Source organism: Onychostruthus taczanowskii, unplaced genomic scaffold (genome assembly GCF_017590055.1).
Source record: "Onychostruthus taczanowskii isolate IOZ18803 unplaced genomic scaffold, ASM1759005v1 scaffold2, whole genome shotgun sequence".
Classification (NCBI taxonomy): Eukaryota; Metazoa; Chordata; class Aves; order Passeriformes; family Passeridae; genus Onychostruthus; species Onychostruthus taczanowskii.
The window spans coordinates 2,768,100-2,791,802 of record NW_024499239.1 but is presented as its reverse complement, the minus strand read 5'-3'; the positions used below and the strand labels follow the sequence as shown (position 1 = coordinate 2,791,802).

The following is a 23,703-nucleotide window of genomic DNA, read 5'->3' as shown; positions in this document are numbered from 1 at the left end:
CCTGATTATCTCCTACTTTTACTTTTTTCTTTTTATAGGACATTTCATCAGCTCAGGAAAATAAGTGAAATACTGTATTTATTTCTTATGACCAAATATGTATGAGACACAGAGCAAGCATAATTTTCTTTGCCTCCCAACTACTGCAAACTACTTTTGTCCACAACTCAGATGAAAACCCAAGAATTCTGGCTTGCTTATGAAAGTTTTCAGCAGGAAAAAAGTAGTCTGAAACTGCCAGTGGATGATAATGGTGGTTTGGGGGTGAATGAGATTGGAAGAAAAAAAAGGAGAAGTAATTTTAATTTGCGAAGAAGTCAGTGGAAACATAAAGAAACATGTTTCTGTCAGCAGAATTCTTCCCTTGTGCTAAAAAGCTTTAAAAGGTAAGTATTGATTTTACTGACAACAGTAACGAAAGGGAAGGCCCCAAGTCCATCTGCCAGAACAAGGGTGGTGAATGAAATTCAGGAAGGACTGAAACAAAAGCTAACATCCAGACTCTGGCAGATCTGAGGTTTGGATCTGAAGTCAGGTCTGGTCTAACCTCTAATATCAACACTGTTAACAAGGTTCACGAAAAAGGATGAGAAATCTTCTGGTGGTCATAAATGGCACTCCAGCTGTCTACCCCTACTTTTAAGGAGTTCCTGCATATGCTGCCTCAGAGTGTTATCTTCTGGAGCTTGGATGCTCTTTCCAACATACCTCAAACAGATAGGGAAAGAGGGGATTAATTCCTGGTAAACAACCTCAGAGCATTTGTATGCATTCTTGTTAGGGGTAGGGCAGCATTGTATTGCCTTAACTCAGTCATCTTTATCTGCAGTTGTCATATCCCAGGGGACGGTATCAATTACTGATCCCTCCTAGGACACACACATAGTTTTAAGACAGCTATTGAGTGGTACCTTATTAGCAATTCGGCACTACCTTACTGAAATTACAGTAGATGCTCTCTTATTTCTCACCCTTCTCCACAGGAATCCTGAAGATTCAGGAAACACTTAATTCCTGCTCAGCTCCCTGGAGACATGTAAACTTTCTGAAAAGGTAGCTGTTGTATTCTGAAAATATACTGGAAAGGCAGCAATGTGCCTAATCCTCTCCTTTGCAGACCAAGCACAGTCTAACTGATCCTGTCTACATCATAATAAAATAATACAACTCTAACATGATGGCAGAGAACCAAAACCGAAGATGATGTCCAAGATGGTGGTCCTAACATAAAGGTCAGCTCACTGGGGCCATCAAGCCTACTCTATAAAAGCCTGCCTGAGTGCAGGCAGTAGGCATCAACACCAACAACCTCACTGGCAGAGAAGTACAGGGCCTTTCACACTGGAAGCTGCATCCCAGGGAAAAGTTTGCTAGACAAACTTTACCCACTGCCAAGCCTTGCACTTTTCACTCAGTGCGAACATAAAAAGAGATGTAAGCAGATTTTTTTTTTCTGTGTCCTTGCCAGGTTCTACTCAGGTGTAATCATAAACCAAAGCTAAACAATCTGCTAGATGTTTTTTTTTGGTTTTTTTTTTTTTTTTTTCAGTTTTATTAACACATAATGCTGTAACAGAAGAATTAAATGAACTTACCCTTTTCCTGTGGGGACTAATTTCTAGCTTCATCACTGCACATTTGTTTAAAGTATTTAAGCGCCTGCAAAGAGCAAAGGAAACCATATTAAGAAAATACTCCAATGTTTTGACATAGGCTATTCCAGTTCAAAGCTTTTGTGAAGGCTGTCCCCAAACTGCTCTGCATACAAATAGCCACAAGCAGAGTTTCAATTAGAGTCCTAATTTACTTAACTATTAACCCACTACATTTGGCTGTACTCTAACTTCAGAGGGAGAGAAGGATGACCATTTGCCACAATTACCTGAACCAAAGTAAAGAGAAGGTAATGGAAACTTGGACTAAATTGAGAAGTACATCACATCCTACAAATTGTAATCACTACATTTGTTCTAAATAGCAGACATCTGAACCCTGAAACACTCAACCTTGACAGACTAAAAGTAACAGAAAAGTCTTCCAGTTTGACACTGCAAACATGTGACTATATTAAAAAAGCATGCTGCTTTAAAATTGTACTTTATAAGCTGAAACTTCCCAGATGAAAACTTATTTTCCACTTACTAGATGTCTATTTTGCTTTTGAACAATTATTATATTCAATACAGTCCTGGGACAAGACCACTCGTCTTTTTAAAGAAGAAGCTCAACCAGAACACAGACCCAATTTTTTCTTCCTAAACTGAAAGTTTCTTTCATATATAAAAATATTTTTTGGAAGGACTGCCATTTAAACAAAAATAAATTGCTGCAGCAGCCTCTTTGTAAAATGTGACAGCAGTCTGAATACATATCTTGAAGTACTGTATGAATACATATGAGCATTCTTCTATTCCTCAGTGAGCTCATCTGGTCATCTCCTAGGTATCCCTAAAACAATAAAAAAATTATCTTTCTTCTCCTCTCTTCCCCAGTCACTCAGAGTGCAGGACTGAGCACAGGCAACTTAAAACACAGCAAAATCCGGTGCTGTTTGTGACACAGCTCCAAGGCAGCTTAGGCTCAGCTAAGTGCAGGCTGCCAGGGTCTCCTGCCCTTCTCCACGTCCTTGCCTTCCCAAGAACTGTTCCAAGGACATGGTTCAACTAAAATCTGTACTGGCAAAGTGTGGTTAGAGAACTGCCAGTGCTATGGCAAGGCAAAGGGAAGAAACAGGCTGGGCACAATGCAGAAAGCAGAAAAACTGAAGCAGCAACTTCATGGAGGTGATAGTTTAGTCCTGTGTCAATACCTCTGCCCATGATGCTGTAGTGTGGGTTGGATGAGGAAACTAACTGAGCTGAAAACCAATCTTTCAATATTTCTTGGAGTTAAAGTTCCTCTGGGTCAGTATCCCTGAGCTGCATGAAGAGTAGTGTGTGGAAGGAGGAGGCACAGGAGTAGGACTGCCCCTTTCATCAAACTGGACCACAGCCCAAATTCAACAGAAGAAAAGCTGAGCTTTAAAAAGCCTAATTCATTCCAAAGGAAGTTGTGTAATTTTCACATACAAATTCACTTGAGCGAAAGGCAAAGAAGAGCCTGTATCTGCAGTTTTGAAAAACTAAAAAAGAAAAGAAATGCTGACATGCCTATTGCTTCAAATGAATTTTCTCAGATTCATGAAACTTGTACTTGGATGTAGAAAATGTGTGCACAGGGAGAATTACTAGTTTCTTCTCTTTTCCCTTGCCTTTTATGCACAGGATTGGCTGCAGATGGTATTTACACAGGGCTTGATCCTGAAGCCATCAAAGAAAATGGGAAAGCTGCTACTGATGCTTTCGCTGCAGGTCATGAAGCAAAAAAGAAAAGGCAGTTTGATCTATAATTAGACCCAGCCACAACACAGCAGAGAAGAAGAGAAACAGGAAGAATTGCCATGGGTCAAATAGCAGGGCAGTGGCAGGTTAGAAAAGTTATCCAGATCTCTCTTTTTTATCCAGATTTCATCTTTGCTCTGAATTTGGAAGGCAAAAGGCTCAGTCCTGCAGGCTACAGCTGCTGGGTACATGCACAAGTCCAGTGATTTCAGAGGAATTGTATTTATGGTGCGGGTGAAGGGTGAATGTCCCATCTACATGCTAGACACAAAACTGTTTGGTTTTTTTTTAAGAGGCCACACAAGAATCAGAAAGCTGCCTCCCTCTCTGCTATAAACACATTCTCCTCTCAAAGTCCTGGACCTCAAGACCAGGAAATATTAAACTGGTTTCAGTTCTATATTGTGTAATAATTTACAAATTTCACAGTGTTGCAACCTTTGACTTATGCAGAGAGAAGTTACCACTGAATCCCTGGATCAGGCTTTATCTAGCTCCAGCCTGTCTGACCACTAATAAAGACAATCTCTGATTTCACAAAGATTACATCCCCAGACTTCTCTCCTACTCAACTAAAACCACTGAAATAGATGGAAAAGGGCAGAGCAAAGACCTTTATTTTCACAAAGGGTATTTAAAAAAAAAATCCTGGCACACACCTCACAAAAATTAGTATAAAGGCAAGATAAGGTAACTCCCAATGAGTGAGGTTAAATTCAATAGCAGTGAGGCAAATAAAGTCTCTGTTATGTATTTGACATGGATGCATCTCAAAACCAGTTTCCCTTTTAAAATTTAAATGGCCTGCAACAATTACATCAGGTTTGCAACTGCCATTACATACATCACACATCCTGCTTCAACTTCTGCTCAAATTCAGGAGTGCCGAGGTCCTTGAACTACACACCACTGAAAATACAGTACAATATGCAAAACTGCCTTCCAAACATCTTAAAATCTTAAAATCTGAGCTTAAAGTTTGGTTTGTCAGGATAAGATTTACCTATACAACTGTCATTAACCTTCACATACATTTTGCAATACTTTTTAAGCCTATAAGCACATATCCATTTTCTACAGATCTTCTCATCAAATTGATGCCAGTTAATAAACCACAGTTTTCTCTTCTGGGTCTGGACCTTCTCCTTTGTTAACTCCACTCCCAGGTATAAGTTCACTTATCATTTCCTTACTGACAGTCGGCAGACCTCCTCATTCTTTGGGTCTGTCTTTTTCTGCCCAAACCTGTCTCAGTGACACCTTCCTGAAGACCAGATGGGAGACAGAGGGACGGGGCAGGATTGCTGCAGACAGCAGTTACAGCCTGGCTGGCTCAGGCTCCGTTCTGACTATGCCTCCTACCCTGGCCACTCTCTAGAAGACTGTCTGGATGACTAGATAATATTCTTTCCCATAATTTAGAGAAATTATGTCTTTGAGTCAGCCATCTCTATACATCTTCACATCCAGATGTTATCTTACTCCCATGGAGCATTCTGTCTCCAAGACAACACTTTTCCTCACTCTCCATGGACTCCTACCTCGGTTCTCATTCTCTTTCACCCCAACTCTGCAAATCCCTTCCTCCTGAGGGTGATCAAGGCAGCAGGACCTGCCTCTCTGTCCTAGACCCCAAATCAGCCCATATCAGCCCTGAGTGGCCATTACACAGCCTGAACCTGCATGCACCCAAAGCTTCTCCCAGAAACGAGCAAATGATGAATTTTTAGTAGTCTTCTCAGAAATGGCCAAACTAGTTTAGCTTGAACTTCTTTTAAGAGAGGCAGCCTGAACAAAACACTCACTATGAAAAACTCACTATGTGGGTTTATGACGTGAAGTCTTTTTTAAACTAGGTACTAGTCAGTTCTATGTTTGGTATAACACCAGGCAATTAATTATGTTCTCATTAACAGAAGTTCTCACCCCCTGCACCCAAATAAAGTAGTAGCAAAGCAGAATATTGGATTTATGTATTATAAATTACAATTTTGAATTTGAGGAACTGTGTGTTCTAGCTTTAAAGTTTAAAATATTCTCTTGATGGACTTAAATCCGTAATTCCACTGATAGAGCAAAGTCCAGTTCCATTATACATATAATTAACTGTCATACAAGAGCCTTCTTGTCTCAGTGGACTGCCTCTACTCTGGCTCCTGGGCTTTGTCTGCATGTTCCTCTGCAAAGGAGGCCAGCTCTCCACAGACTAAATGATACAAACAGTGAATACATTACATCCACTTTCTTGGATGAGAAGCCCTGATGATAAAAGATTTAAGAAACTTCTTGCATATATAGTGAAACAGATTCCTAGCCATGCATAAGGAGGTTTAAAAGGATTTCCATCATTGCTTGCTCTGTATTTTGTACTTAGCAACAGCCTCTAGGATAAGCATGTTTCAGTACTTAGTTTCATCAGCACATGATGCATCCAGTTATCCACTGGAGATAAATTCCCAGTCATTAATCACAAAGTTTTATGAAACCAAGGTCAGCATTGGTTCGCACAGTCACTAAAGAAAGCATCCAAGAAAATTAAAATATGGCCATCACTCTTACATTTAAAATGCTTCAAACTTAAAAAAGAAATCCCTGCCACTGTGATTTCTACAGTCTTTTTAAAACAATTCTTTCACATACAGTTATCACAACAAGGTAATTAGAACTTCTGGGAAACACTGTCTGTTACACAGAAAAGCAGATTCTCAGCACAGACCTCTTACTATTTTGTTACCATCCACTGTGTACAATGTTCACTTAGCTCTGTGCTGAAAGTGCAAATAATTCCCAAAGTATTCTGATTTTCAGTCAAGAAACAGCTATAGACTTAAGGTTGTGAAACTGCTCAAAGCCTTTACTGAGTAAATCCCTTTACTGTTTACACACTGTGGCATGAGTCAAAATAAACCCAGACTGCAGGCAGAAAGGCAGCATTCCAAACTCTGTGCTTCTCCACAGTTTTTAATGAGCTTTGCAAAATTAAACACAGAGGTGTGGAAAAAAAAATCAAAAGGTGGAAATGTTGTGACAATGTACTGCTTTTGGTTAACACACACGGTAAAAGGCCAAAGTGAAACATCAGAGATGGTTAACTGAATTACTTCAATTTTATTTTGAGGTGGTATCTGAATGATTCTGGATATACTTCAGCGTCAGTTTTAAAGTTATTTTGTACAAGATATTTCTGATGTGTAAGCCACAGGCTTCAGAATGATACAGTTCAACCTTTAAAATCTTTGTCTCACAGCGATACAGAGTGCATGTTGCTATTTTCATCAGTGAGAAACAATCCACTACGTTTTTTCCCCTGTATAATTAATTAATCCCAGGTCAAAAAGTATTCTCGGAGGAGAGCACCAAAATCAAAATATGCTGGCCTGACTGTATTTTGTTTTCATGGCGAGGGAAGACCATGCTTCTGGGAATCGGCATTTATTTGCATTGCTGTACTTTCTGTTCAATGACTTCACAAGTTCCAGAGCACACAAATAAGTAGACCAATGCATCATATTTAAATACTGATGGAATAGGTGTTCTACATATGAGTAAGGCACATCTTGCATGAATTTAACATTAATGAGATTTTTTCCCCTCCTAATGACTGGACAACAAATCTGTTTTCTTAGTTTGAAAATCCTGTAAATATTTCTGAACAACTTTAAATTCCAGTCCCTCTCTTTCCCTTCCAAGTATGGCAGTGATGGCATGAGAACACTATAAACTTAAAGCTGTTCTTAAAAGGGTTTTGTAATTCATTAGAATTACTGACATTTAGAGTTCCACACACCGTGCATGCATTCATTTTGCATGCAGTTTGGAAAGCTGCCACACTGAAGGACAGAGCCATAAAACTGCACTTATTTCTAGGTAAGAGGAGATATGAAAAGTTAAAGCTTTTTTTCTTTTGCCATTTAAGATTGTGGACTCGCACTGGAGGAGGTAACTGATGGATGGATTAATGTTAGATGATGCCAGATGGGGCCATTGTGATTGCTTTTATGACCAAACTGGTAACGCTGAGGCCATAGCTCTGTAAAAAACACCCTGCCACACACCAGCAAGTCTTGCTCCCTCTTTTTCTCTACCTATCCCTTCTCCTCCTTCTACAGCTGGCTGTGGGGTCCTGCCCCATTCTTCACACCTACTGTGAACTTCATTATGGTTTCTGACTGATTTAATTTACTAACCCGGAAAAGGACTATCAAGACCCTTTCTGTGGGGAGAGCCAGTTGAACAGGTTTGTGGAAGGAGCCCACAAACAACAAAGATGAGTTAATGTGAGCGCGTGGCTGAGGGCAGACCCATCTTTGGAGTAGTGATAAACTAACAGAATCCCTTACATTATCCTTTTCAGCCATACCCAGGTTACAGGGTGATGCACTGAGGCCAGCATGAGGGTTTGCATATAGAGCACTTTGTTTATACACCCAGCATTTTGTTTGTATACACAGCTGTCCACCAAGGTAAGAAAGGAGACTGATGGAGTGCACCAGCATTGCTTTGCTGATACTGCTTCCAAAACCCAGTTGCTGTGTGGGAATTGGTACTGCAGTTGTGCGTGCTGATGGCTATAGCCAGCACTGTTCTGCTTTCACATGCCTAACTTGGGAATTAGGAAAGAAAGCAAACAAAGAGGAATAAGAAAAAAATATGCCTATAAAATCCCTTTCACGAAGATTCCTGCCACTCTCCTTCCAATTTTCTTTTAAATAAGATACCCAAACTTTACTTAACCCAATAAAGTATTTTAATGAAAACCACATACTTTTGTGTGCTTTTTTTGTTGTGCTCTTCCCAGGTACTTTCTATTACATAGGAAGGGATTTGTTTCAAACTGCAGTGTGATTTTTATTCACCTACCTGCATAACGCCTCAATAGCATCTCTGTCCAGAAAGTCATGCTCTCGCTTGACTAGAGCAATGTCAATTGGAAAAAGGAGATCTGCAGGAAAAGAAACAGATCAAAAATCAAAGTGAGGCTTACTCCCAGTGATGCATTATTTCAAACAACCAGCTGCCTGCAGCTGAGCTCATCAAGATGCCAGTGATTGGTGCTTAGGTAAACACATGCTATCACCTCAAATGCCAGAGGTGCTTCCTTTTAATCTACAAATTTTTGACATGCAGCCTTGATAACTGAGAGTTCATACACAGAATAGAGGAAAAATTATTAAAGCAGAGATGAAACAAAGGGAGATGGGAAAAGGCAAATGCAAGTTTCCCTACCAGACATCAGAAGTGTAAACTAATTCATGCTACCTTTATTTAAAATAAATATGCAATCTCCATCAAAAACTAATATCTCATGTTAAAGAAAAAAGGCCAGTAAATGTCAAAACTCTGTGAAAAAATGAAAAAAAGCCTTGAATCTCCTTAGCTGTTAATCAAGCTATTTAAGTTTGACACTGTTTCATTAATGAGATATGGCTTGAAATGAAAGCAAGCCAAGCTGCGTGGAGACCATACTGCCTCCTTTCCTTAGGAGATTATTTAGGCAAACAACTGGGAGAGTGAGGGGGAGGAAACAATGCTGGCTGAGAGCTGAAAATTTACTACAGCTCTGAAGCAGCAAACACATATATATCATTTACTGTACTCCACAGATTCCTGACTGTCATACAGGTCCTGATCTGGCATTCCTTGCACAGCTAAAACTCCCACCCAAAGCTGCTGGTTCTTCAGGGCACACAGAAATACAAGGTCAATCTATGAGCAGACTGCTGCAGTTGGACACAATTTTCCTGATCCAAGTAATTGTCTATGAATTTTTTAATTTCTATAGACTGGGAAGAATGAACTGAAATGAGAAAAAGAATTAAGACTGATATTAATTTCTACAAAGGCATTTTCTATACTAACAGAAAATGAACTCTGAATTTTATGAAGTTAATTCATTTTCTATAACAACAGAAATGAATTCTATGTCCTCATTTTCATAGCATCATAGAATGGTTTGGGTTGGAAGGACCTTAAAATTCATCTAGTTCCTGCTAAGGAGAGGGACACCTTCCACTAGATCAGGTTTTTCTAAGATCCACCCAACCTTGCCTTGAACACTTTCAGGGACAGAGTATCCACAGCTTCCACAACTGCCTCAGGAATACAAATTATGATATATTCTGCAAAATGCTAGAAATTCTGTATTTTCTACAGAAAATTGCAGTTTTAGCAAAGCAAATGGCAAAGGTTCACTGATTAATCTCCTCTATTAAATGTACACTGTATGGGAACACTCCATATAGGCAACTTCTCAGAACTCTTGTACTATACCAAATTGATTCACAGGCCTCCCCTTCACTGTTTTAAGCAGAAAGTGCAAGTAAAGAGCACATCCAACCCGTATTTTTCAGCAGTGCTAATATAAGTTTTTCCACTGGGAAAGTCGTATCTTAAAATGTCCACATGAGAACGTGTGAGAACTTAAGTGAGAGAGGTGACTTGAAAGAAGCTGATAGTCTGCATAAGACCCTTTTTTTAATGCTTAATCTATGCTATTGCAGGCTTTGTTGTTGCTGCTGCTAGGGGGGCTTGCAAAGGACAATGGTATATTGTTTTTCAGTAAGGACAGCTGTCCTTTCAATGGGTAGGACTGGCCTTGCTCCCACTGCTTCTCTCTCACCTCTGTGGTCCTTTTGATGTTAGGCAGGACAGGCTGTTACAATAGAAATTTCATGTAAGTTTAGAATCTCTAGGTAGGGCAATGGTCCTGCACAGCTAGGACCCATTTTCTGAATGCAAGTAATTTATTAGGGGATTTATGTCTCAGTATTATAAGAAACCCACAAGCCCACATATTCAGCTGAGAGTTTTGTCTCAGTTGTAACAAAGACTGAAAGTACAGTTCCAGCTCCATATCCCAAGAAAATCTTGGCATCTCCATTAGCACAGAAAAAAAAAGAAGGAAAGAAAAAAAGAAAAAAATAAAAGGAAATTTAATTTCTGAACAGGCAAAGAAAAGTTTTGCCAAGTGCAGCTTTTGAAAGTGCTATTATCATCTCATATTGCAATTGCAGCTGCAAATCAAAGCTAAACAAGATCAATTTTCAAGAAGGTCAGCTCAGCATTTGCTGTAATTTTCAGCAGTTATTCACTGTAATAATGAACTTTCTATGTTCGTTCTTAGAAGCAGCAGCTGGAGTTTGCTTCGTAAAAATGAAGAGGCAGTAAAGAGTGCATAATTTCATGGCAATGAAAGTAATTTTAAGTGGTGTGGGGGCAAATTCTGAACAATAATATAGATATACAAAAAGCATGTCACACTTTAAAACAAACTTCTATATGCTACTCTGCATCAGAGTGTAAGAACTGTATGCCAAACCTGCAGGTTTCTAGTAGATTGGAGAGGCAATGAAGAAAACAGTTCTCATTGAGCAAAACCTTGTAAAAGCAGACACACAAATGCATGCCAGAGAAGGACAAGTGACTGCAGGAGGCAGCCACTCCTCTGAGGAGCATCTGCACAACCACAGCTTGTATGTTCTTTTTCCCTTCATAGTAAGCCTATGTCTAATTCCAACCCAAACCATTCTGAATAAACACGCAGGACTTGGGAATCATGAGGCATACAGACATACCCATGCATATGCAGAATTTCCTACTACTGTTCCATTAGGAGAGCTGGCCAGTGGAGCTGTGCACAGCTTTTGTATTTTTCCAAGACTGGAAGCAGTGGCTGACTCACACCGCAACAGCTGACTGCTCCTTTCTGTTTTAACCAGAGGGAACACTTTGCAGTACTAACCTTTACGTTTGTTCTATGATGATGTTTAGAAGATTGAGACTAAAACAGAAACCTGAAACAACTCCTGCATGGTTCAGAGGCTCATTGGGTTTGGTACATCTATGTGTGTGGTGGATGGCAGAGAGCAGCCCAGTCCCTAGAACTCATCTTATGGACTGGAATGTCAGTGGTGTCCCTGAATCTCATTTCCTGGTGAATATTACATCTGATTGTCCAAAAGTTGCTGGGGGAGGATTGAGTTCAGGTGCCTACCTTCATAAAGCTGCGCATACTGTGGGAACCCAGCAGCCCGCAGCCAGTCACAAGCTTCCTTGGCCTCGATTTCTGAAAGAGGACAGAAACAAATCACGCCCTGATTAGTGATCTGCAGACAAAAAGCTTCCTCTCCACCACTTGTGCTATCCCTACTGCAAAATAAGCACAAAGGTTTCCAGAAACTTTGAAGTGAGACATACATTTGCTTATCCCAGTTTGCTTTTCCTCTCACTATCAAACATATCTTAGATTCTAGAAAGTCACTAACACTCAGCTGGTATTTATCAACAGCTCATCATTTCAATAGTAAGAGCACTAATGAAAACTGCAGCAGTTATGGATTATCCTGTACAGTATTTGTTAACACTAGAAAAAACAATCTGCAATCAACATGAGCAGTGTTTGTTCAGCAAATCTTATGGTCCTCTTGGCACAACTACTTTGTCTTGACAGAAATTCCTTGCAGAGCTCGCATTACTGTGCACTTTAACACCTTGTAGATAGTACTGACAGAGTCCAAGAACAACTGACACACTGTACTGCAGCTTATTCAAGCACATATTTACTACCCAACAAGAACCTAGTGTCATTGGAAGTCCACGAAGTATTTATGAGTTACTTGGTGTATTGAAGGAAGGTTTCCCTCACACTGCCCAAAACAGCATGCCACAGAATGAAATTATTCACACACATATATATGTTACACAGAAAGAAAGGAGCATTAGTCTGTGAATAAATCACACATAAATTCATCTGCTACTTAATATAAGTAGAGATAAAGAGTATGTTATCCTATTAGCTCAAACTAGGAAAAATATAAAAGGTACCTAGAGTATTCTCCAAGAGTTGAAGAAATGGATTGGGCTAATTATGTTCTTCAAAAAATTCAATAAAATGCTACTGGGAATTTAGCTCCCTGCTTAGAACAGGTCAAACAAACAATGAGAAATCAGAAAGTATTAAAGTTTGTCTGGCTTTCATTATATTCACTGTTCCTGATGGACCAGGAAACAAAAGCTTCATTATGCACAACTCAGTACACAATTTTGCCACCTACTTGGAGAGGATACTATGGCTACCTGCTGCAGAAACCATGCACAAAGGGGCCCGCTCAGAATTGCTCCAAATAGAGGTTACTGCATACGGGGCATCGAAAAGCCAAACACAATGCAAGTAAAATATCACAAGATTTTGTCACACTAAGAAATATTCCCAGTGAGATACAGGTACACAAAATTGGATTAAATGGCAGGCGTCTTATTGTCTCCGAAATGATGGCAACCCTACTCTCACTTTCCAAATTGCTACAATAGTGTTAAAATATTTGTGCTTCGCCAGACTACTTTGCTAAGACACATATCCAAACCAAGGGGTTAAGGTGAGCCAAAACACAACATTCCAGATAAATAAACATCTAAAAATCCACTCCTGTTGAAGTCAGGACAAGCAGGCATTTGTGCAACTTGTGTTTGCTTCACCTTTGGGTTATGGCACCACATGAGAACAAGCACGTACAGACATATTGACTTAGCTACTGATTAAGAAAAGGCATTCTTCAATTCCAATTGCAAACTATTACAAAGTTTTTTTTAAAGTAGTATTTCAATTTCAGTATGCTAAAGAAATGTGTGGGAAATTCAATAAAGAAGAAAAAAAATATATTTGAAACTTGTATGGCTAAAGCAAGAACAAACAAGACGATAGATTAATACTTCAGAAGCAATTAAAGTAGGAAAGCAAAAAATCTGCAACTAATTTTTAAGACTACTTAAAATAAAATGCAGTATCTTATAAGTCACATTCTGCAGAAGTGTCTGGATTGAATGAGAATTTTTCTTGATTGAAATCCAAGAAAAGAATTATCCTAGATAACAAGCACTTGGCAAAAAATGCAGGGAGATGCTTGCAGTGCAGTTGAAAAAAGTGTCAGATTCCTTACTACTACAGGCACTCTTCAATGTGTTTAAATATTTGTTCACAGGTCCTTTACTGAGCACCCCAGGTGAATGACCTGCAAATTATTTCTAGAGCTATGAAATTATGAATATGCATTCACTGGACTTCTTTCACCATTCTCTACAGAGGCTTTGCGTATCTTTTCTGCAAATGTGCCAGGGATGTCCAAGTTACATTTTATGGGCACCCAGCTGTCACATGCTTTTGGGATTTTCAGAGCATATTTGCTTTCAAAATACCTTTGTGAATCCCCCAAGACATTTAGGCAATCAAACACCTGAGTTTTTCCTATCTGTCCACAAGAACTGCAGAGAACAATAAAACACCTGTCCATCGATTAGGCCATGTAAATGCCTAGGGCTGGGTACAAGACATTGCTAAGTGTTTACAAGCCATATTTGCCCCATTTTCACAGGGCAAGTTGCCAAGTCTTGCTGCATGTCCTGGGAGGGCAAAGGGTTGCAAGTCCTGTTGCAAGCCCTTGGAAGGGTGAAGGGTTTGGAGTACCATCCTGAATAAGGGGCCAGGGAGTGCCCCGAGGGCAGGGCTCTCTTCATCTCATCTCCACCCACACACAGCATGGTTAAGAGAGGGACATGGTGGGTACTGGTGACAGAGTGCAGGTGGGACCTAAAAGAGTATCTCCTTTTATTCAACTCAGGTTGGCCAAACCCAGGATTCCTCCTAGACTGTACTTCTATGTGGTGTGACCGGGCAAAGGGAAAGGTAATTTTTTAATCCAGCTTTCCTATCTCAGCCTTGTTGGCTACTGATGAGCCAGAGTATGAACAAAACTGTGTATGTGTGTGAAATTCAGGCAGATCAAAATATAGTGAGAGGGAGAATCCAGCCCAAGGTACACTGAATAAGCTGTACAGAAAGCTGAGTACACTGAACAAGCTTCCTCACAATAAGAGATACAAATTTAAACAGCTGAGAGCTTGTCTAGGTAAAAAGTTCATTACCACAGCTTAACTGGAATCTGTGTTTGAGAATAATACACACTGGTTAAACCTGAGGTTCTGGCCAAATCATTTAAACTACCCTAGAGGAAGAAGCTCATTCCCACAGTTTCCAAATCTCAGCATCCAGCTCAGCAGCATTAGCCCCGGGACTCTTGGTTTGCTAGCTACCAGTTTCATGTCCAAGTGGACAAGAGAATATTTATGTGCAAGTCCTTGTCATCCTGATCAATGGCAATCAAGATAATAAGAGACAAAAGAAAGAAGAACAGGTCTTCCAAAATCAGACTTTCCAGCTACTTCTAAAAACATTTAGAAGGGACAGAGCATTCAATAGCCTTTGTTCAGTATCCCAGGGGACATAGGTTGCAGATAATTATCTGAGCTAGGAACTCGCTGTCAAGCACAGCATTTGCTTGGCTGGGGCCAGCTAATAGCCACAGGGAGGAGGAAACTTGCAGAGGAACTCTACACTGCTTTCCAACCTATTTTAGGAAAGTCCTACTTCAGCCACAATTTGCAAAGCAATTTCTGATGAAGACCTGGCAGCTGAACTGATAAGCTGCTGCAGGCAAAGGACTCACTCTCTCCTTCCCACTCCATCCCTGCAGTGCCACTTCCTTTCTGAATCAAACATCCTTGCCAGTTAAAACCTTTACAATAAACTACCATTCCGTATACATTCCAAGCAAGAAATGTATGTGGAGCTTTTCAGACGTGCATCCTGTGCCCTCCCCCAGCAGCAGGAGGTTCTTGTATGAAAAACTGCTGGCAAGAAAGAAATTGTGCTATTATTTCTAAATGTCCTGATACAAAAAAAACCCAAAAAACAAACAAAACAAAAAAAAAAAAAACCCAACAAACAAACAAAAAAATCCTCTTAGAAAGTAAAACAAAACACAGTAAAAAAACCCCACCCAAATCCCCCAAAATCCCAAAAAGTACAATGAAGTCTTTATTCTTGGTGTCGTGTAAGCAAACAACAGGCAAATGTGTTAAAGAGGAAACAGGAAATTTTTATTGGAAACAGCTTTATTTGTTAGTCTGTTTTACAAAGCAATTCTCCATGCTGAAATCAAGGGTAGGAGTTCCTTTTTTGTATGACTGGGAACCATTAGTCCTTATTTACCCACTTCCAGAGGGATTAGGAGTACTCAGTTCTTCCCCAGAGTAGTAAATGACAATGGGAAAGTCTAACTTCCTTTTTTGTTGAACTTTGGTTAATTTTGGTTCCTGGCCTTGTAAGTTTGCAAGTTTAGACCTTCAGAGGAAAAATATCTCAATTAACACCTTGTTTGAAACTGCAGTTGCAGAAGGGAGAACTGTAAAATGTCTACAGTCTTACGTTTAATGACACCCTATCTTCCATAGAAAAGAAAAAACACACAGTGATGCTGCAATAACATTCTTTCAGAAAAAAAAAAATCATAGCAGACCAGTTAAGACATTTACTTTCATTCTTCTTTGTCGCTTCCATGAAATAACATGCGATTTAAACACTAGCTCTTTCAGGGTCTTCAGGACAAGGTGCAAAGCAGATGTATCTTTGTACAGTCATGCATTGACTCAATTTTCACCTAAGTGCTAAACATCTTATGAACAGTTTTCCAAGCAGATGGTTTCCTCTTGCCTCAACGCAGGCACCTTTACAACCATATTAGCACCTCCACACATCAGTTCTCATCTCACCTTTTGGCTCTGTTAAGAGAGCAGCTTGTAAAAATCTGTTGTGAGACTGGCAAAATCAGCACTGTCAAAATCAAACTTAAGAAAAAAAATTGGGCTTCACTTCTGAAGGTTCACTTCAATGTCATACATAACAACTGGGTTTTTTTGAGCTTCTTAAGTGCATCTTGGTCTTAATTTTTAAGTAAGTAATTCTAGTTGAAATTCACTATTTAACTTTTCTTTCAGAAGAGAGGAAAAAAAAAAGGCAACTTGTAGACATTGAATACAAAATCATCTTCCTGAATTAGCTTGCAGGAGAGGCTCTCCCACACAGTGCAGAGAATGATTCCAGATTTTCATGAAAGCTGGAGATGAACACACTATCTCCTTACTTTAATGTCTAAAACTCCATAAACTATCTGCATGTTTGCTAAGGCACAGAGGAGCACATGGAGCACAGAGAGCACAAAGAATTCTTCCCCATCCAGGACTGATGGTCCAGATTAATGGCTGCAAATGGCTGGCAGGCTCTTTTTCTGTCTATATCAGAAATTACCTCTCCCTACACATTATGTCACTGAAACTTCTGGTGCTTTGCAAAATTTTTGTTCAGCTCAAAAGCACTGTCCTGAGATTTTAAGAAACTTGAGACCATTCAGGATCGTTTTTTTTAAGACCAGCTGTGGTATATGTGAGAAATACTCTTCTTTGGATAGAATTCCACTGCCCAAGTACATGCAATTATTTTTCCTAGAGCTTGAATTGCATCCCTGACATGTGAATTGTGGTCCCAACATTAGACCTGATCACACTATCCAACCACTCAGTGTATAGATACATGAACACAGATGTGAAATCTGAGACAAACTGGGGAAATAACTGCACTGTGGCAGCTGTCTACAAATGAGCAGTCCAGGCACTGAAAATGATAAATCAGCTCTGCGTAATGTCATACGCCTGCAGCCCTTTAAAGTTGGGACAGTATGACTGACTTCCTAAGAGTAAGCCTGTTATGTGTACAGGGCCTCAGATGGTTTTCACTTTGAAGATACGAGACTGTTGCTTGAAAATAATTAAATTCCTTCTCATAAGTCTGTTTTTTCTCAAACTTATATAGTTTAATATTCCTTAGGCAGTATCATTAACTTAGTGCTCCACACCTTTTAAGAAAGCAGTACATAGCAAGGGCTAAAGAAAGCAAAAATACAATTAGTGAAGAATAGTATTTTATGAGGATAATGCACTCAAACACAAACTTGGGAAGTTTGTCAATAAATGTTCAACCACTAAAAACTACAGCATTCTCAAAATATCATTAAAAGCTCTTGCCAAATTTCTAACACACTTGGAATTTCTTCTACTTCTAGGAAAACAATCTAATCATATACAACTGTTGTAGAATAACAACAGTCTGACACATTCAGACCATGAAGGATGCATTTCTGGAAGAACCAGTGAGATCAAGAGAATATAAAGCACAGCTTTTGAACTGATTATGAGCTTGCTGGTTTTGAAGTGAAAGCTAACAACATTCCCAAGAGAGTAACTTTTCTCCTTTCACCTTTAAAGTGCAACTTACATTTTGCATTTGCAGCTGCCTTTTTTGATGTGCTCCTCTATTTCACTGTGCTTCAATTACCTTCTACAGTCACACGATACATGCTGTGACCTCCACTTACTGCTGCCTGCCTCAGCAATCAATTTGAGCCAGTATGGATGCATGTGAATTTTAAGAAAATGCCTCTTATTATAAACTTTCAGAGGGATGGCGAGAGGGGGACTCACAAATTCTTAAGGCAAACCATATATGACACTAAGTACATATACTGCTTCCTAGTCATAAAACCCCTAGAAACAATGATGAATGTTACTCAGATATTCCACAACTATATGATGATGACTAAAAAAAATAGTCTCTTTGTGTTGTCTCCTGCTGGCTTTGGGTTAAACATGGGACTGACTGGCTTTTTCAAGTTACAGAGCCTTGAAGCAAGACAGTAACTATGCAGTTGATGTTATGTATAAACCACAGGACACTGGGAGAAGAAACAGAGTATGTTTGGAATTTGTGTGGGAACAGATGAAGAAGTAAGGAAACAGATGTTTAAGATCATATATTGATGTTTTCTCTGAAAAAAAAAGCAGGAAGCTTGAACGCCCCCTTTTTTTTTGGTCAGCAGAACTTTTGAAAAAAGCAAATGCCTTACTTCCACTGATAGGACTTAAGTTTGTTTATCTCCTTATTGATGAAATCCAAATAAAAATAAAAAATTAAAAAATTAAATTTAAAAAAAAAACAAAACAACTAGCTGCTTTCCAAAATATTTACAGAGGTGTATGTTGGCTGTATGTACTTTCCCTCCCTCCCAACTATACCAAATTACAGAATATAGTACTTTTTTTTAATTGCTCAGAATTACTCTTGCTAGCACAGCAAGCACAATACTGCTTTTGTGGACCAAAATCTAATGATTTAACTTGAACCTCTTTTTCACAGACTTCAGCATATCAAAATCACTTCAGAACTTTTTCAGCTCAAAACATAAAAAGAGAAAAAACATTTGTTGATTGAGCCAGCACTTGTTAAAATCAATGGGAGCCTCCATAAATTTCAGAGGACTTAACTAGCAGTTTCCCAGTGTGGATCTGTGGGTCTCTAAAACCCAACGAAACCTTTGCAGGAATAAATGGGGGCAGTTTCACTATTTTGAGCATGGGGAGAAACCCAGGTTTTCATCAGAGCACAAGAAAGGACAGTGCCCGAACGGCAGGAAGTCAGAGGGCACAACCACCACCTCCAGAGAATGCCCTGGCTGGCAAAGAGGCGCTTCTGTCTGTCAAGAGGACCAAGCACAACTGATTAGCTCTCAAAAGCACCAAACCAACATCATTTCGGGATCTAATAAAGGGCTACTGAAATAAAGGATATTCCCCATGTGTCTGTCAAGCCCTTTCCCTATACACTCTGCAACAGATTGCAATCACTGCTTATTTTCACACCATTAAATATGTTTCTAGCTGCCCAAGGTTAGCTGCATTGCTTCCTAACTTGTTTGGGAAAGCCTGTTCTAGGACACAAAAGAATCATCACAACTCCTGGTTTACACTGCAAGTTAACAATTTATTCCTAAATAGGGTTTTGTTTTGTTGATGTTTTGGAGGTTTGGTTTTTTTGCATTTTGAGCATATACAGGAGAATTCAGAAAGAAATTTAAAAACCAATGTTATCTGAAGATATAAACTAACTTTGATTAATCAGATAGCTATATCTTGATGTGGTAGTTTTCCTGTCATATAACAACTCTTTTTACAGGTTAAAGATGGTCTTCTCCCATCTTGTTTTAAGAAGATTCACAGATGAAGAGGAACAAGATGTCAAGTGACTTAAAAAACCCTCAAGAAATAATTGGGCACGTGGGTTATTTATCTGGCCTGCTTAACACAGGGTGGTCTTGGAGGAGGATTATTTGGGGCAGAGAAAGCAGTTAGTCAAATCCTCTGATGGAGGTCATGCTGACAGATTCCAGAGTGAGAACCAAATCCTTCTCCAAAGAGTGGGAAATAGAAGATGACTTTAACCTTCTCTCAGAAAATACTTGGTCAGCATGACCTTTGAGAGCATACTGAAGGGCAAACATTAACTGTTGCTAGCCCCAAGCCCAGCACTAATGCATCAATTGCCGCCTGTCTGCAAGCCTGTGGTGTGCAAAGCTCAGCTCAATGGCTCATTCAGCTCCAGAGGGAGGAAAAGGTGAGCAGGCCCAGCATGACTGGTACTTCATCTAAAAAAGGCACAAAATGTGGGCTACCTGTTCAGATTTAGGAAATAGCAATGCTGTGAGAACTGATCTGAACTGGCTTAATGGTTCCTACCAAAGAAAATAGATTTTCTAGACAGTTACTTCTTTGAGCTTGTTAAGCCTTAACATCAAAACTATCCATGCATGTAGGAAGAACTGCAGGGAAGAATGACTACCCTTACATCATACCCATTTACGGCCAACCTCATTGATGATCCAGTCCCAAACTATACTGTATCATCCTGTGGGGATGATACAACACTAGATACAAAATACCAGCGGCAGTGAACAGCCCAGCATAAAGCTAATTGCATCACAGACAAATCCTTCTTCCCTGATGCAGAATTAAAGATGTAAACATGGATTTTGACAAAGCAAATATTACTATGAATGTCCTGGTTTTACATATTAGACAGTTACAGTATTGTCTGTGATACTGCATACTTGAAAATGCTTCTCTCAGTACAAGATCTAATGGTCACATTTTGTATGGATGCAAGAAGAAGGAAAGTTAAAACAGATCATGAAGCTTTACACTGGGAAGTTTCTTGTATCTTATGTGCACAGGAAATCTGTTTTTACAACTCATGGAGAACAGAGGGAAGGGTGGCCAGCAGAACATCCAATTCTATGGGTCCACAGTGACACAGAGAACATCCCCAAAATGCAAAAATGCGATGGGGGAGGAGGGCAGAGAGGCATGTGTTGTTGATAATCCTGAAACTTTAGTAAACTATAAGAACAGGTCTGGGAGGTCAAACTGTGTCCACCACTGGCTTCAGCAAATGTCTTTCATGCATCTCCTCAGGAATCATTCTTAGTACAGACTACTGCATTTGAATAGAAAGATTTAGACAACTATAATATATATATATATAAACCCAGATCTACAGAACTCTGAATGCTTTAGACTTTAAAAAAATGTCCCACAAGAAACAAGTGAGCCATCCTACTGTGTCTTTATAAGGAGAGACCAGATAATTTTTTCTGATCCTGTCTCACCTACCACAGTCCTTCCCAAGGGAAACAAATACGTGACAATATTTGAAAGAATATTCATCCTAAGAAATAAAAATGCTTGTCAGACTAAAGTACTTCAGAATGGTCCATAGTATTTATTACCTGTAACTTTCAGATATGAAACTCAGTGAATTACAGCTACCTGGCTAAGTCATTCTCAACTCTCTTTTGGTTCTGCCAGTTTTGCCAATGGTACACTGTACCAGCAACTCTACTGATTTCAAAGATGTGCTGAGTGGGATAGGGTAGCACTGTCAGCAAGAATGGCCAAGTAAGCGTCCAGTAGAAAGAACCAGAAAGTTCCAGTCACAGCCAAGTCCTGTGCCCCTTTCATGCGAACTGCTCATCATTGAAGGCAGAATTTGTTTTTTCCTTTGAACAGGAGAAAGTAGATGAGAAAATAAAAAAAGAAAAAAAAAACTTTGCAAAAAACTTTGGAAATCAAAAAACATGCAAGACAATCCTGACACCCTGCACCATGCAGAATTACTCATTGCTTAGATACAAGCGAGAAATATGCCTGAAATTGCTGAAATTACCACAATTACTTACTACACTACTGTAAAGAATATAGAATTTTGTAATTAATTTACCTTGAAACACCAAGATTCAAACTTACTAAGCAGAACAATATGATACGCAAAGAATATAAATTATACAGGGCATCATCTCCTTATTTAGTGGAGATCAAACCAGCAAATTTTCTGTGAACTGTGTATCATTTGATTGCTGTGTTTCTATAACATGCACAGGAAGGAAGGGGAAACATCTGAAGTTATTTTTATTTCCCCAAGTCTTGTGGCTATACTGTATGAATGCTAGGGTGGGTCTGGCATTGTCTGAAATGTGTCAGGGTCCTTTTGCATAGCCTCATTTCCTTCTTCCTGTCGCTAGGAAGGATAGTTAAGCATGAAAAGTCCTTGTTTACTGTACAGGACCATCCTGTTAAGCACATGAGTTCTCTTCCTCTGTCTCCTTTTAACCAGCCAAGGGTGCATTGTGTTTATGCTCAAGCCAGTAGCAAAACTCCCATCAGAGGAGAATTGGAAGAGAAGTCGGAATCTCTCAAGAAGCCCAAGCATAACATACTGTGGTATTTTGCCTAGTAAAAAAACCAACTTTATAGTGCAAACTGCATCTCTAAATATTTGCAGAACTCATAAATTCACATGCCTCAAACAAACCACTGCCTACAATGTAATGAATCAGAAGAACCAGAAAAGTAAAACCAAGCCATCTCATCTCCTTTTTCTAGGAATCTTTTATAAACATTCAACATCAGTGAATGAGAACAACTACAGTACCTTTTTTCTACACCCCACCAGAGGCAAAATAGACTGGGCATTTGTAAGTTTCCATGAGCAGCATCAGTCTTCCTCTCTGGCCCAGCAAGGGCAGCTGCAGAAGTGGCTGGGAAGACCCAAACTCAAGACTGAATCTACACTACTGAGAAATAAAGCCAAATAAAACCACCAGATATGTTGCTGTTAACCACCACTTAGAAATAACATTTTATGACATGTAGGAAGTGCAAGCCTTATGGTGTTTAAAACAATGTAACAGCACTTCCTTTTGATCAAAAAAGTATCAATTAACAACTCAAGCATTTTAAAAGAAGATGGGATCAAAAAGTCCTAGAGGCCTCATTGCTCCAAATGCTCTGATTGCTATGAACTCGTAGGTGAAAAGAATCTTGTCAAAACAATATCTACATCTTCTCTTACATATAGTGTATTCCATAATCAAAGAATCTCAGTCCTAATTGTGATCCCATCAGCAAACTGAAGTAGTAACCCAAACCCATTAATCTGAGGGACCTCCATCTGACTTCCTAGCCATCTCAGCCTTTTTGTTTTTGTTGCTTCTACTGGAGATGCAGAGCAGGATGCCTAGAAGACAGCAGCAATAATGCCTGATAGATGCATGATAGCAGGCTACAGCTGTGGAATCAACAGACACACCTAATACCAACTCCATGTGCTGTCAGCCAGCAATGGCCTGCTTGCCAGACAGATGCTGAATCAGTCTGGCATGGAGCTGCTGACAGATTCATACTCAGAGGCTCATAAGAAATCTGCCTATTATCTTCCTTAAGTTCACGACAAATAGCCTTAAAACACAACCTGACTCAGTGAATAGTTACTGAACTGCTGTCAGGAATTTCTTGATCAGGGCAGGGCAATTCAAACAGATCACACTTACTCCTGTAAAAAAAATAAAATAATTGATGGCTAAGATAAAATTGCATTCCTCAGTCTTTCAAATCAGGTGTGTTAAGTACTATGACACATCAGGCAGAATCTTCTGACTTAGCCAAATACATTGTTTAAATGTAGTTATTTCTTCAAATTTTCCCAAAGAGAATATGAGGGGACGAAAAACCCGAAAGAAACCTGCTGTACCAATAATAAGTGCCTTGACTGGTAACAGAGCTCATTAGGTTAATTTCAACATACTGCTCAACAACTTCACAGTTTCGGTGGAACTAAGTCATTGCTGTGGTTTGCAAAGAAAGGGAGGGTGACACGGAACGTAAAACTGACCGACTGGAAAACGGCATCGGCTTTCTGTTTTCCTCGGGAAGGGAAAAAGGAAGAGGGGGGTAGGGGTGAGCCCGTCTGGCAGGAGGTGCTGCTCCTCCACCGGGATCAAAGCCGCCGGGGGTGACATCAGGGCTGGCCACCGCCGCAAGGGGGGAGCCACCGGGCTCCTGGAGGCCATCGGGCTAATTACGGAAAACTTCAAAAGGAATTCGACGGTTCCCGTCTCGCAAGGACTCCCGAAAAAAAAAAAAAAAAAAAAAAAAAAAAGCCACCCAAAACAGAGAGAGACGAAAATTATGGGGGGGGAAAGGAAACGGAAAAAAAAAACCAAAAAACCAAAAAAAAAAAAAAAAAACCAAAAACCCAACACCAAAAAAA

At 39.6% G+C, this 23,703-nt stretch overlaps 1 protein-coding gene across 10 annotated transcripts in view; it reads right to left on the bottom strand.

The window, feature by feature from the left end:
- DLC1 (DLC1 Rho GTPase activating protein) overlaps window positions 1-23,703 on the bottom strand; it is a 245,481-nt gene that overhangs the window by 13,679 nt on the left and 208,099 nt on the right. For all 10 annotated transcript variants that reach the window (XM_041402661.1, XM_041402662.1, XM_041402658.1 and 7 more), the window contains 3 exons: window positions 11,374-11,445; window positions 8,241-8,322; window positions 1,596-1,659 (listed from right to left, as the gene is read on the bottom strand). In XM_041402661.1, coding sequence (XP_041258595.1) covers window positions 1,596-1,659; window positions 8,241-8,322; window positions 11,374-11,445 — 218 coding nt within the window. The remainder of the gene's footprint in view (window positions 1-1,595; window positions 1,660-8,240; window positions 8,323-11,373; window positions 11,446-23,703) is intronic.